Source organism: Hakea prostrata, chromosome 11 (genome assembly GCF_041222555.1).
Source record: "Hakea prostrata isolate BN-2017 chromosome 11, UWA_Hpros_2, whole genome shotgun sequence".
NCBI classification, from domain to species: Eukaryota; Viridiplantae; Streptophyta; class Magnoliopsida; order Proteales; family Proteaceae; genus Hakea; species Hakea prostrata.
The window spans coordinates 20247408-20259648 of NC_142610.1; the positions used below are offsets into that span (position 1 = coordinate 20247408).

Consider the following 12241-nt stretch of genomic DNA (forward strand, 5'->3'; position numbering starts at 1 on the left):
CAACATTCAATGACTTGGAAAAGAGACTTGTAAGCCATTCCTCTATCATTGCATGGTCTTCTACTGCCTAAGGGTAGAGGTCTATGCTCCGAAAACAGATCCTCTGCCCACAACCTGCCTGTGCCCCCATGCTCGCACACTGTCGGGCTTGACAAAGACAAATCCTATGTCTGTGGTCCCACACTTCATTTGAATGTGGGAGCATGGGGCACAAGTAAATTGGGGACAGAGGATCTAGACTCCTATGCTTTCGTCATACCTTTTCACCATACATTAAGAAATGATCAACTGGTGGTCTCATCTCAGATTCATCTTCAACACCTAATGTGTAGTGAAGAAACGTGAGTGAAGCCCAGACCTCAACCTTGACAAGTAGAGGATTTAGACTCCTTACTTGGTAGTTTGGGACAATGGGTGGTCAATCAAGTAACAGTTTTTTCTCTTTTACTTTATTCTCAAGCTCAACATAGTTGGATATTGTACCTGTCAGGTATCCACTTCTTCCTGTTAAGTGAACAATAATAATAAGACAACTAAAGAGAGATTCATTTTTCATAAATTTTAGTGCATTGTAAGGTTAGTAGTTAAAGGAAAGTACACATGAAAGATTCTATTGCTGAACAAAGCACACTTTCTTCTTTTCCTTAGTTTTCCTGGTCATGCTTTTTCAGGTTATGGATGAAACACAAATATGCGGAATTTGATGAAAACTCCTTTGTTGTAGAGGTTCAGAACTGGTTTTGAATAATCTTGCCTAACTCAACCAGTAGACATCTCTCCTTTTTAAAGGAAGTTCTTTCACAGCTCAATAAGGTCACTAGCAACTGCAAAAAGAACAATTCAGTCGTTTGATGATTACACATAAGAAACAGGCTAGAAGTGTTAAAACATGCAAGAGCCATGGATATGCAGAGATAGCTATAGTAAATAACAAGAAAATTTACCATGAATCTCTTCTGAAGAGTGATAGTACAATCCTGTAAGTTACATACATCTGGTTCCTGTTCTCCTTGCATGGTGTGTGATGAATGGAAATCATAATTATCCAATCACATGCACACAAAGAATTGAGTTAATCTGATCTGAGACAATTGCCCAATCGGGATGATTCTCAAATGATAACAACCTGATCAAAGAAATTCCCCCTGATCTGATATGGATTTCTCAAACCATGATTGGGATCATAAACTGCAGAGAAGAAAAACCATATTAGAAATTAATTTCTTTAAGAGAAGACAGTGAAGGTTAGATTTATTCATACTATTAAGCCTCTGCAAGTGTCTGTAGAATGGTCTACTGAAATTATATAGTCTTGATAGTTGCTGGGAAATTTACACAGAGATGGGAAGGATTCATGAACAGGGTGGAGTGAGCAGGTGATGTGGTGGTGGTGGCGGTGTTGCTGGAGCCAAAGAAGGAGAAGCTAAGGGAGAGGATGGCGACTGGGTTGAGTGAGCTGAACTCCTTTTTTAAGCATCTAGCAAGTACATTCATCCAAAAACAAAAGTATCTATCAATTATGAATAAATGAGAACACAAATGTCTGTGCCATCATAAAGTTTTTTGTACAAGCAAAGAAAGGTATACTGTGAGTAGAATAAAAGGAATTTTCTTCTCCATCATCTCCATGATTTCATATTAATGGTTAGAACAAAAAGAAAAACTCATATTGTTGGACAATGTGAAGAGTCATACCTGCTTATACCCCTTCATTATCAATATCATCCCTCCTCTTTTTCTTTTTCTTCATCCTGCATAGTATTCTACAATTAGTATGGAGAGGGATGATGTTTAATCCTCAAGGTCAAAACAACCATAGAATATTCAAACAGTCAGTTGAGAGTATTAAGGTTCTAATTGAACCAATTGATTCAACATGGGGAAACCTCTTTTGACCATTATACTAGATAGCTGGAACATCCATAGACAATGTGGGTTTATTGCCTCAAAAGAGTGACAGATAGATTCAAAGTTGATTGATCTAACAAGAATCCTGATATTTTCTGATACGAAAAAAGATACAACATAAATGCCATGAGAGCTCAAACAGATTTGTTCTTATATATTACTCTTACCTTTCTTTTGCTGCCAACATAGTCTTTTGTCATCTGATTGTCCATTTCATCATTTAAGAATATGTCTGGGCATTCAGCTCCAAAAGGAGGTCTCCTCAACTTCGGACAAAGATAAATATGCACTGTGGAGAGAGATGGCCACTTCATCAAATTCAGTAGATGATGATGTTTGTCACTCCTCCATATGGTTGTCAATTCTGGTAGTTCACATAAGTATATTTCCTTCAAACTTGGAAATGCACTGATGTCCATGTCGTCCTCATCATTCGATACTACAAGGTTCTCCAACTGAACACATCTATATACACGTAACATCCTTAATTTCTTCAGCAACTTTATAACACCCTCAGTGAAAATCACCTTCAAATCTGGGCACCCCTTTATAGTTAAACGTGACAAATTAGAAAAGCATGATCCCCGTAAAGGCTCCTGAGGAGGGAATCTCCCCCTACATATTGTCTCCAATTTATCTAATCTTTCAAGTTCTAACTCATATAATCCTTCAAAACCATTAATCTTTCCAACTGCTGCTTCATCTATGGAAAGTAATGCTTCAAGATCTGGACAACATTTGATGGTTAGTGATGCATACCCATGAGTTGGAACAGATATCAAACCCCTACATGAGGTAAAACTCATGCGTCTAACATTAAATCGTGGATCATCTTCTAAAAGGTCATCATCACACAGGGCCAAAGGATCCATATCACATTTCTGCAGGTGTAAACTAATTCCCATAGTTTTATATAATGTCTTCAACCAATGTGAAACTTTCACTTCCCTTAATTCTCTAATGCCAAACAGAGTTAAGCAAGTCAATTGGGACAAATCCTCTAGGTCACTGGTGTGCCATTTTAACCCACTTACCTCGGTGTGCAGCTCCTCTAGCTTATGCATTCCAGATAGCATCCCACTGGGCATACTCTTAAGCCCCAGAGTATTCCTGATATTCAAATGCCTTAGATTGTTTAACTTCTTCATCTCAACTGGTAGATTTCTTAACTTTTGGCAATCATCCAAGTCTAACCATATAAGCTGAAACAACATTCCAATTTCTGGTGGTAATTCTTGTAGTTCCAAACAGTAGGTTAAGCGCAACAAACGAAGGTTGACAAGATGGGATATTGAATGAGGCAAATACTCTAGCCGAGTACAAAAGCTCAAATTGAGTATCTGAAGTGCAGGCATGTCCTCCAGGAACTGCACTTGGGGGATGTCCTTCATAAGACTACATTTTCCAAGCAGCAGCGTGTGAAGTTGTGGACATTGCTCTGTCAATTGAGGTAAAGTTTCCATCTCACGACTCTCCATCAATGAAATCTTGGTTGCTCTGCACCAATCTATGGCATCGGGTGCCTCATTTTTTCTAGCTCGCGCATTTACAATGAACTTGGAGTAGTTGTACTTACTCATAGGTGATGTGATCCACTTAGCCAATTCACGCATCACATTATGCATTTTAATTGATCGACCAAAGCCAGCATCCTCCACCATGGATGAATTTTTAAGTTTTTCAACCAAAACTGTAACTTTATTCCTGATATCTTGAAACGTATGCATCCGGCATAGAGCTTCTTCACCAATGGCAAAATTCAGTAACTTGTCATAGTGGTAAAAGACATGATCCTCAGGAAATAGACCACAATACAGGAAGAGAGATTGTTCAATTGGTTCCAATTTTTCAAAACTAAACATGAGTTTTGAAAATACCTCTTCTTCTATATCTTCAATGTTTGAAGCTGACTGTTTCAATTCACGTAGAGCGTCTTTCCATTCTCCCTCTGTTTCCTGTGTTGACATCGTGCTGCCAACAACAACGAGGGCAAGAGGCAGTCCATCACACTTTCTAAGAACTTCTTTGGCAAGGGGTTCTATTTCTGGTTTAGAAATAATATCCTCACCAACTTTTTGGACAAACAGATTCCATGCTTCATCTGTTCCTAGAGTATTCACTTGAATTACTCTAAGAGAGCTTTTTGCTGCAAAACGAATCGCAAACCTTGTAACCACTTGTTTTGATCGAGATGCCATTAATATTTTGCAGCCATTTTCTTTATTTGGTACAGAAATGCAAATTTCACCCAGTTCAGTAATAGGCTGCCAGAGATCATCTAATATCATTACATACTTCCTTGTTTCAAGAATCCGGGACATTTCTCTTTTCAAATCATTGTCTGGTTGCAAGGTATCCAAACCCAAACAGTTGGCAATTTGCTTTCGAATTTCTTCAAAATCTGGTGTAGATGATACAGTGATGAAAATCACAGATTCAAAGTGCGCAGTGTTTCTGAAGTGCTCATTAGCATGTTGAAGGAGTGTTGTCTTACCTACTCCACCCATACCATACAACCCAACAACAACATACCTATCATCCAGCAGCGAATCAATGATCTCTTGCTTCAGTTTCTCTGTATCTCTTTGGCCCTCTAAAGAAACTGTGTCCATTTTCTTCCCTTTCTGCCGTGTAGGAACTCCAATCCAGCCGGATTTTGGATCTTCATTATGTAATCTCTCAACACCTACCTTGAGCTTCAGAGCTCTTCTGCTCAGCTGGTAGCGTGACAAGCAGAAGCAGCAGTTTGGGCATGGCCCTCTTCTTTGTTGCTGATCATCATACTTAGTCCTCAGGCTTCTGGAAATGGAAACAGAATCCTTTACCTGGCGAAACCAAACATTTGCCTCTGCTGATGCTTCAACACCTATATTCTTTGCGGCTTCTAGTTTTCTTTGTTCATCGTCTTTCCTTGCATCCAGCTTGTCTGTTGCTTTCTCTAAATCCTCAATATTCTCCTTAAGCTTTCGCAATACACGAAACCAAGCCCTCATACTGATAGGATCCATCAAATATTTAGGAACCCATCCTAGAATGGGGCTTATGAACTCCATAGTTTACAGATTATTGCAGAAATGCAAAAGGTGAAGAAGAACTTCAAGATAGAGAAATCAATTATTGGAGTGCATTTGCAACTCACAGGAAGATGAGATTTCCCTTTAGCAAGACAAAAAGTCTCCTTTTTTTTTTGGGTAACGAGCAAGAAAGTTCAGGGAAGAAACAGTGGGAAACCATTGACGAGCTCCTCTGAAACTCTGAAAGTGTCGTGTTTTCAACTGGTCAAATGACCTTTATACCCATCCCATATAATGATATGGACCACATAATGCAACAATAGAAGATCTAATATTGTAATTGAACATCGTCAGTCCAATACGAATAAGGTCCATATGTTGTCGGTTGGCTTGACAAGAAAAGGAAAAGCATGGAAAATAAATGATGTGTGGGATTTGGTGGGAAAATGGATACGTTCAATTTAAGCACTTGTTATTTCAATATTTTTTTGGGGGGATAAGTTGCAGTTCCTATATGTCAAATTTTTTTGGTGGAGAAGTCTTTTACTGATGATTTTATTCATAATATTAGAACATTTTTTAAGAAACAAAGAATTTCTCAGGAAATAAGCTTCTGCTGAAACAAACGAAACCATAGTTTCTTCCAGGAGTAATAGTAACATAAGATGCAGAGAGCAGATTATCTTTACCAAAAAAAAAAAAAAAAAAAAGACAGCAGATTATCATGGGAATTTGAATTTATGGTGTAGAACTTAGAAATGATTTTCAAACTTATGAAGAGTTTATGAACAGATTTAGCATGCACCTGAATCTGCTCAGTTACTAGAATTGCTAAAACATGCAAGAGCCATGGCTAGGTATGCAGACTTTGATAAAAGACTGGTCTAATGAATCTCTCCAGAAGGGTATACTTCTCTAGAATTTCACCACAGGTCCTTGGCATAAGACTTGTATAATTTGGGTTTCTGCTGTTCCTTTATGTCTTCTTCTTTGCAAGTGAGCTATGCTTCTTGCATGAACAATGGAGCACACTACAAAAATAATAGTGAATCCAGCAGGACTCCATTTGCAGCGTCTCCCAGTCTACTAGTCTATTCAGTGATAATTCATATAATAAATATAGCAAATCAATCCATAATCAGTCCAATAAATACTTCTGAAACTCAAAAATTATCTGCCACTAACTCCTGTAACAGAAGGAATAACAAGAGAAGTGCATAGATCATACAATGGGCATCAAGAATCATCTTCTATCTCCATCAATAATAATATGATTAACAACAAGCCCTGAGAATGAAAATCCTCTTCAAGCCCTTATGCAGCAATAACAGACTCATAGTAAAATATTGTTAGACATGGGTTATGTATATATCCCCACTGTACACTACCACTGCAAAAAGAAGGAAACCAGTGCAAAAGAAAGAGATGGAGAAGCTGTCAAAGTCTCAGTGTAAGATCTGGTTTTGACGAGTCTGTTTCCGGTGGTGGAGTCTCAGCCATAAAATTTATAGTAGAATTTCCACTCATTCCAAAACCTGGATAAACAGTACTTCCTTCAGATACTTGTCGAAAACTTCCAGGCCAAAACAATTCTGCATCATCGTCTTCTGTGAACACCAGCAGACCAAGGTACCCTGGATCGAATCTCCCACCACGTCTAACCTCAGGTGTTCGCTCTGGTGGGGCAATGTTGTGCATGGAGGAGTGAGCTTCAATCCCAAGGGACCTGCATGCAGATCCATGTAGGGCCAAAGCTGGCAGGCTGGCATACCTCTCGGAAAAAATCCCCATTCGCATTGCTCGCTTTGCAATTGTCCTCTCCCTTTTATGTGCATTCTGGTGACCACCTAGAGCCTGAGAGCTGATAAACTTGCGCTGACAATAATTGCAAGAGAAAACTCTTGCTACAGAAGCTGCTGGAGGATGTGCAGAAGCTTCACTACTACTCTCACTCGTGCTGGATATTGAAAGCCCTATAGATTCCTTCCTGTCTCCCATGTCACTGTCACTGGTGTTGAAGCGAAGGGTTAAATCAAGGGACATGGGTGTAGCATCAGACTGAAGCTTTATGAGATCTGTTTGGCAGGTAGAGGCATTGGTGTTACCCTTGAAGTGATCTGGGTAGTTTTCCAGGTATGATACATTGGACGCAACTTGGCTACTAATTTCTGATTCTTCTTCCATGGAGGCTTCTGCTTCAAAGTCAGAATTAGGTGTTTTCATGTTTGTGTCTAATAAGATGTGACTGTTCATTTCCATTTTTTTCTTTTCAGGATGAGCTTCAGCTGCGGCGAAGGATAAGAAACTTGTAGGCAGTTGATGCTAGCTCTCCATCTGCATTAATCAGTATCAATGAATAATGAATCAATTCTATCAAGTTAGACATTGTTCAATAAAAGGACAGACACACAGTATCTTGGAAGTCCAGATCAAAAAATGTAACTGAGATGACAAAATAGAACATACAAGCAATAACACAGTGATGTAAGAATTCAAAATAATATTTTTCAGCAGAAGTATTGGGCGTCAGGTTAACACCCCAACATATCCACATTAGCATGTGAGATTTAGGTACTTTCAACAGGAGGAAGTAAGTCACTGAAAAGGAGGGGAACGAAGGTTAAGCTGGGTATAGAGATGCTTTTGTACAGGCTACCTTCAAGGATCCATCTCCAAAATCTCATAGATCATAGTTGGGTCAAATCTCAATCAGATGATCCCCACAATCTAAGTTATAAGCTCCTGATAAGGTAGTAGCACACTATCTAAAAGAGGGAAAATGTCGACATCAAATCCTTCTATTGGGGAAATCCAACTATGGAAATGCAGCATTGGTTTCTCCATCAGTTGGAGGAAATTCAAAGGTACATAATATTTTCCAGGTCAGCTCCAAATTATATTAATTACCAAAACCCAACCATGAAAAGAATCAACAAACAGGACAGACAACAAACTTCATCCCTTTGTCACTCTGTTCATTGAGCCCAAGACATAAAACTGGTTAGATTAAAGACAATTACCGACCAAAAAGGTCTATCCCTAGTTGGCAAAGAACAAGACTGAAGTAGCACTCTATAATACAAGTAATGTTACCACTAGCTCATCCTCAGCCTCTCTTTCTTTTTCGTTTTTTTTTTTCACTTATTATATCAGCTAGGAGCATAAATATTCAAGTTGACGAAGGTGGACACAGTAATTGAAGTAACCTATACACTTCTAACCTTACAGGACAAAAACAGAATTTACATGCAGTCCAACCTAAATAAGAAGAGAGATGTATGTGTAAGTATTCCAAACATGAATGAATTTAATTTAATTAGTGAACTGCCTGTGTCATTCAAAACATATAGGTGGGATTGGATACTTGGGTTGCCAGCATCTTTTTCTGTCTGCATCTTATCCTGATTAAGGTATGAGCATTTGGCTGTATAGGCAGCCAGTGCTTTCTGCCGGTCGCTCTCCTAGAATCAACCTGCCGCACAGGTAGGAAACTTCCAGCTTGTGCCAGACAATGGTTTTGGCTAAACCACACATGCAACCAACCGCTGCCATAATTTCTTCAAAACTAAATGATCTTTTATGATTTTCTTAGAATGAGAAACAGGGGCATCTATCTTGTAATTGCATCTATTCACTTACGGAGATCATTCTCATAAAACAGGTAGTAGAAGTTAAGAGGAGTACTCTGCAATCTAAATATTATTATATTTTCATACTAGAAACCACAAATTATTAGTACACTTGGAAAATGTAGCTACAAACATGCAGAAGGATTTGATGAACTAAATCTGGAAAACAGAAAACCACAGTTTAGAAAGAAAATTACTCTTGTTTTCTAGCTTAATGCTTAAAATGAGGGCATTAGAAGTTTGGAACCACATGCTGAATAAAGAAACCAATACATTCTTTCAACCCAGGGGAGGGTAAAGTAACCAACACATGCTCAACCACAGAGAAATTAGTGCAAAATTAGAAACAGCAGAGATACCTATAACACTTGGCTCATAATAATCATTGCGAATAGGGAACTCCATATACTTGCAAAAGTGGCTGCAATTTTTAATCTTTCCTAGGTTTGGTCTTTGGTGGTTGCATCCACCTCCCCTTATTGTAAATCCTTCCCTGATGAAGGACAACTATCTTCACCTTTCTCTTCTTAGGGATTTCATTCATTGAATATATTTAAATAAATAAAAAACGAACAAACAAACAAACAATTAGTTCTCACCACTGCTAATCTAATTTTGAAACAAAATTTCTGTGTAGCTCTTGTTGGGTGCCAAAAACAGCCGTGACAGCTGATGAAGATGCCAAAACACAACAGAATAGCTCTTTCAGGTCGTAGTAAAATAATCAAGATAAAGATTGAGATTCACCATTTGGGGCTCACACTGAACCAAATATATTAATCCATCAGATACGTAATTTATGGCAATTTTACTAGGGAAGAAATATATCAAACACTTATCAACCTTGAATAAATTATAATCCTATGAAATTCAAATAACATGTCAACCATTTTCAAAAAGACCTTTATTAGGGAAAATAACCATGCCAGCACCTAAGGAAGAAGTCTTGAAAGTGATCTCAGAATACCATTCTTAATCTTGCGAAAACAGTGTCCTTTTCCTGTAAAATATATGCAGCTTAGTAATCTGAGTTCCAATGGAAAACCCTCACGAGAAGAAAATAGAGACCCAACAACATCTAAATATTTTATTTTAACCCTCAGAAGAATAAAATAGACCACCAACATCTGAAAATTTGATTTCATCATACCACCATAAAAGTTTCAGCCAGACATTCCCCTTCCACTGTATGGTGTTGCATATTTCTCCAAATTATCCAGTAGCCCTTCTTACCACTGCCGAGAGTGGCCTAAAATCTTTCAGAAAAGAGAAAAGATCTCCAAAAAAGAGAGTATACATTATAAAACCAAAATCAACAACCTCAAAGAAAGAAAAGAAGTCATAGACGTTCATAGAAGCATTAGAAACTAAACATGTAGAACCAAAGGATTAGAGCATAAGGAAGGAGTGTAATATAGAAGCAATCCAATTTGACAAGCAAAAAATCAAAACAACACAACTGAATAAAACTCATCTAGCTGCTACATCTAACAAAGTATCACCAAAGAAAATGGGAAAAGAAAAGAAAACTAAAACAAAAAACAGAATGAAGTTTAAAACTCAAGCTATTTACACATACTATTTCGACACTGTAGGCATCTTCAACGGAGCTATTGCTATCTGGGTATGGTTGTTGATCATCAGGAGACAAAATATGCTTCTGGGTTTCTCTGCTTTACCTGAATGGAGAGAGTGAGAGAACATGAAAACATGGGAGAAACAGAAAAAGAGAAGGTGGGTAGTGAGGAGAAACGTTTAATTTATGGGAAAGCAAAGTTGGAAGAGAGGGGAGCGGCGCGATAGTGGGACGTCAGAAAAGTCAGAGAAAAAGGTCAAGTTGGATAGATTTAAGAAAAAAAAGAAAATAAACTCATCAGGCACCAAACCACCTTGCTGAAATTTGGCCTCTTCAACAACAACAAAAGACCTAACCAGAAAGGAAAAAAGAAAAACAACAACAACAAAAAACGACATCTATCTTTGCTAACACCGCATATGGGATTGGTTTATGAGTCATCAATCCAAGCGACAGGGAGAGATGTATCTCTGGTGGGTCTGGTCCTGTTTGCTTGCTCTCTCTCTCTCTCTCTGTCTCTCTCTCTCTACTGCTAAAGTTTATAAGATAACTCCATGATGCATCAATGCATGGGCCAATTTCTTTTTCAGAATCACCTATCGCCTTCTTTCATGTCCCTACGCTTCCATGGTATCTCTTCCATTTTATCTCTGCACAGCCCAAACTAGGTAGGACCATTGAGTATTTCCGTCACCAAGAAGGTATATTTCTAATTGATTAATCAATTACAGTTCACGGTCTATAAAGGAACACATCAACATACCCATAAGGCTATTGGAACCTAAATGGGAACATGGTTGTTATGGCTGTTGGGTTTTGAATTCTTATGCATCAAGATGCTGTTGCTTTCCTTGAAAATGCCTAAAAACTGAAAATCAGAGGAATAAGAGAATAGTCAGAATACTACTCAAATAGGCTCTGGGGAACAGTGTTTTGTGCCTCTATTAGCAAACCCAGACAACCCCCAAGTGGAATAAGAGAATACCACTAACATTGGAAGAAACTATCTCCAGACTCTGGGAAAAGTGTATTTTGTGCCTCCACAGAAAACCAAGAAAACATCATGTATCAAAATGAATAAATTAAACCCCGTATGCATTCTTTCATAATTATTTATGAGAGAGAGAGAAAGACTGCTGTTTTTCAACGCATGGGATTATTAGTTGATTTCTTGGATCAAGGAGAAAAGAACAAATACAGAGTTCATCACTACATCCCATTGGACAAACCAAACCTTTCTATATACCCTTTTTCTTTCTCTCCAAACAACCCATCTATCGTCTCAAAGATAATTATTTTTCAGAAAAAAGGAAATTGTCAAGCATTCTCGTTTTAAGCACATTAATTATTTTTTTCTTTTGATATTTTTGAAGATCGACCTTACACTTACTGAAAATTAGTTCACTTGACTTCTCATTCTATCACCTTTCAATTCATGCTCATTAGTGTACAAGCCCTGAAATTCATCTACAAACTGATCCATATACTGAAAATTAAAGATTTCCAAATCATACCCATTACCCAACCATTCATCTGTTTCAGTCCCACTTATTTCTTCTTTTCTAGGTTTGATTGTTTGATTAAAACCAGGGGCTAACTGGTGGCAACTCAGTTGTTCCAAGCCAACTGCTTTGACCATCTTTTATCAACCAAAAGAACCTTTTATATGACTCACACTCCACCTCCAATGTTAACCATTTAAAGAAATCAAACTCTTTATATATACAGACCAATAATGTTCTTTTGTATATTTCTTTCTCTTTAACTTTTCTTCTTCTCTAAACAATTAGGGTTAGCTTCAAACAAATCTCACATGAATTGTGCCGTTCAAGCAGTACCCGAGGCAAACTTGTGCCTCACTTGAATGCAGATGTTGCATGCTTCATACTGAAATAGAAAGACGTATGGGTTGGTCCCCTGAAGGACCTATATGCCTGTGTTGGTCCCCCTACTTACTAACCAAAACACACTGCACCAGTCATAAAACAAAGTTTCTTGAGACTAGTTTCAAACATGGTGCAGTTAATCATAGCTTTCAAGAAATGCTGATGATTCCCACTCAACAAAGCCTACTTTTTTTTTCAATTCTATTGTTTAGCTTTTGTTTCTTTTAG

At 38.0% G+C, this 12241-nt stretch overlaps 2 protein-coding genes across 4 annotated transcripts; both read right to left on the bottom strand.

Annotated features, from left to right (window-relative positions):
* Positions 1 to 201: 201 nt before the first annotated feature.
* On the bottom strand, positions 202 to 5127 carry LOC149000724 (putative disease resistance protein At1g12290). Of its 2 annotated transcripts, XR_016170830.1 has the most exons (4): positions 2076 to 5127; positions 1696 to 1751; positions 945 to 1188; positions 202 to 824 (listed from the first exon to the last, which is right to left on the bottom strand). XR_016170830.1 is itself a non-coding variant. In XM_089140790.1 (3 exons), the coding sequence occupies exons 1-2, from the start codon at positions 4959 to 4961 to the stop codon at positions 1722 to 1724; spliced, it is 2916 nt and encodes a 971-aa protein (XP_088996916.1). In that variant the 5' UTR covers positions 4962 to 5127; the 3' UTR covers positions 202 to 1188; positions 1696 to 1721. The 2 variants fall into 2 exon arrangements, 1 of the variants encoding a protein (XP_088996916.1); XM_089140790.1 differs by having other exon boundaries at positions 202 to 1188.
* Positions 5128 to 5654: 527 nt separating this feature from the next.
* LOC149000725 (zinc finger protein 4-like) lies at positions 5655 to 10628 on the bottom strand. Of its 2 annotated transcripts, XM_089140801.1 has the most exons (3): positions 9702 to 10124; positions 9484 to 9551; positions 5655 to 7256 (listed from the first exon to the last, which is right to left on the bottom strand). In XM_089140801.1, exon 3 carries the CDS (start codon positions 7179 to 7181, stop codon positions 6360 to 6362), a length of 822 nt encoding a protein of 273 aa, XP_088996927.1. In that variant the 5' UTR covers positions 7182 to 7256; positions 9484 to 9551; positions 9702 to 10124; the 3' UTR covers positions 5655 to 6359. The 2 variants fall into 2 exon arrangements, with proteins under 2 accessions (XP_088996927.1, XP_088996926.1); XM_089140800.1 differs by lacking the exons at positions 9484 to 9551; positions 9702 to 10124 and adding an exon at positions 10131 to 10628.
* Positions 10629 to 12241: the final 1613 nt, after the last annotated feature.

Coding starts and splice junctions, on each gene's coding strand:
- LOC149000724 (XM_089140790.1), bottom strand. CDS start 4,961: ATGGAGTTCATAAGCCCCATTCTAGGATGGGTTCCTAAATATTTGATG. Junction 1,752..2,075: donor ATGTTGGCAGCAAAAGAAAG/GTAAGAGTAATA, acceptor AATACTATGCAG/GATGAAGAAAAAGAAAAAGA.
- LOC149000725 (XM_089140800.1), bottom strand. CDS start 7,181: ATGGAAATGAACAGTCACATCTTATTAGACACAAACATGAAAACACCT.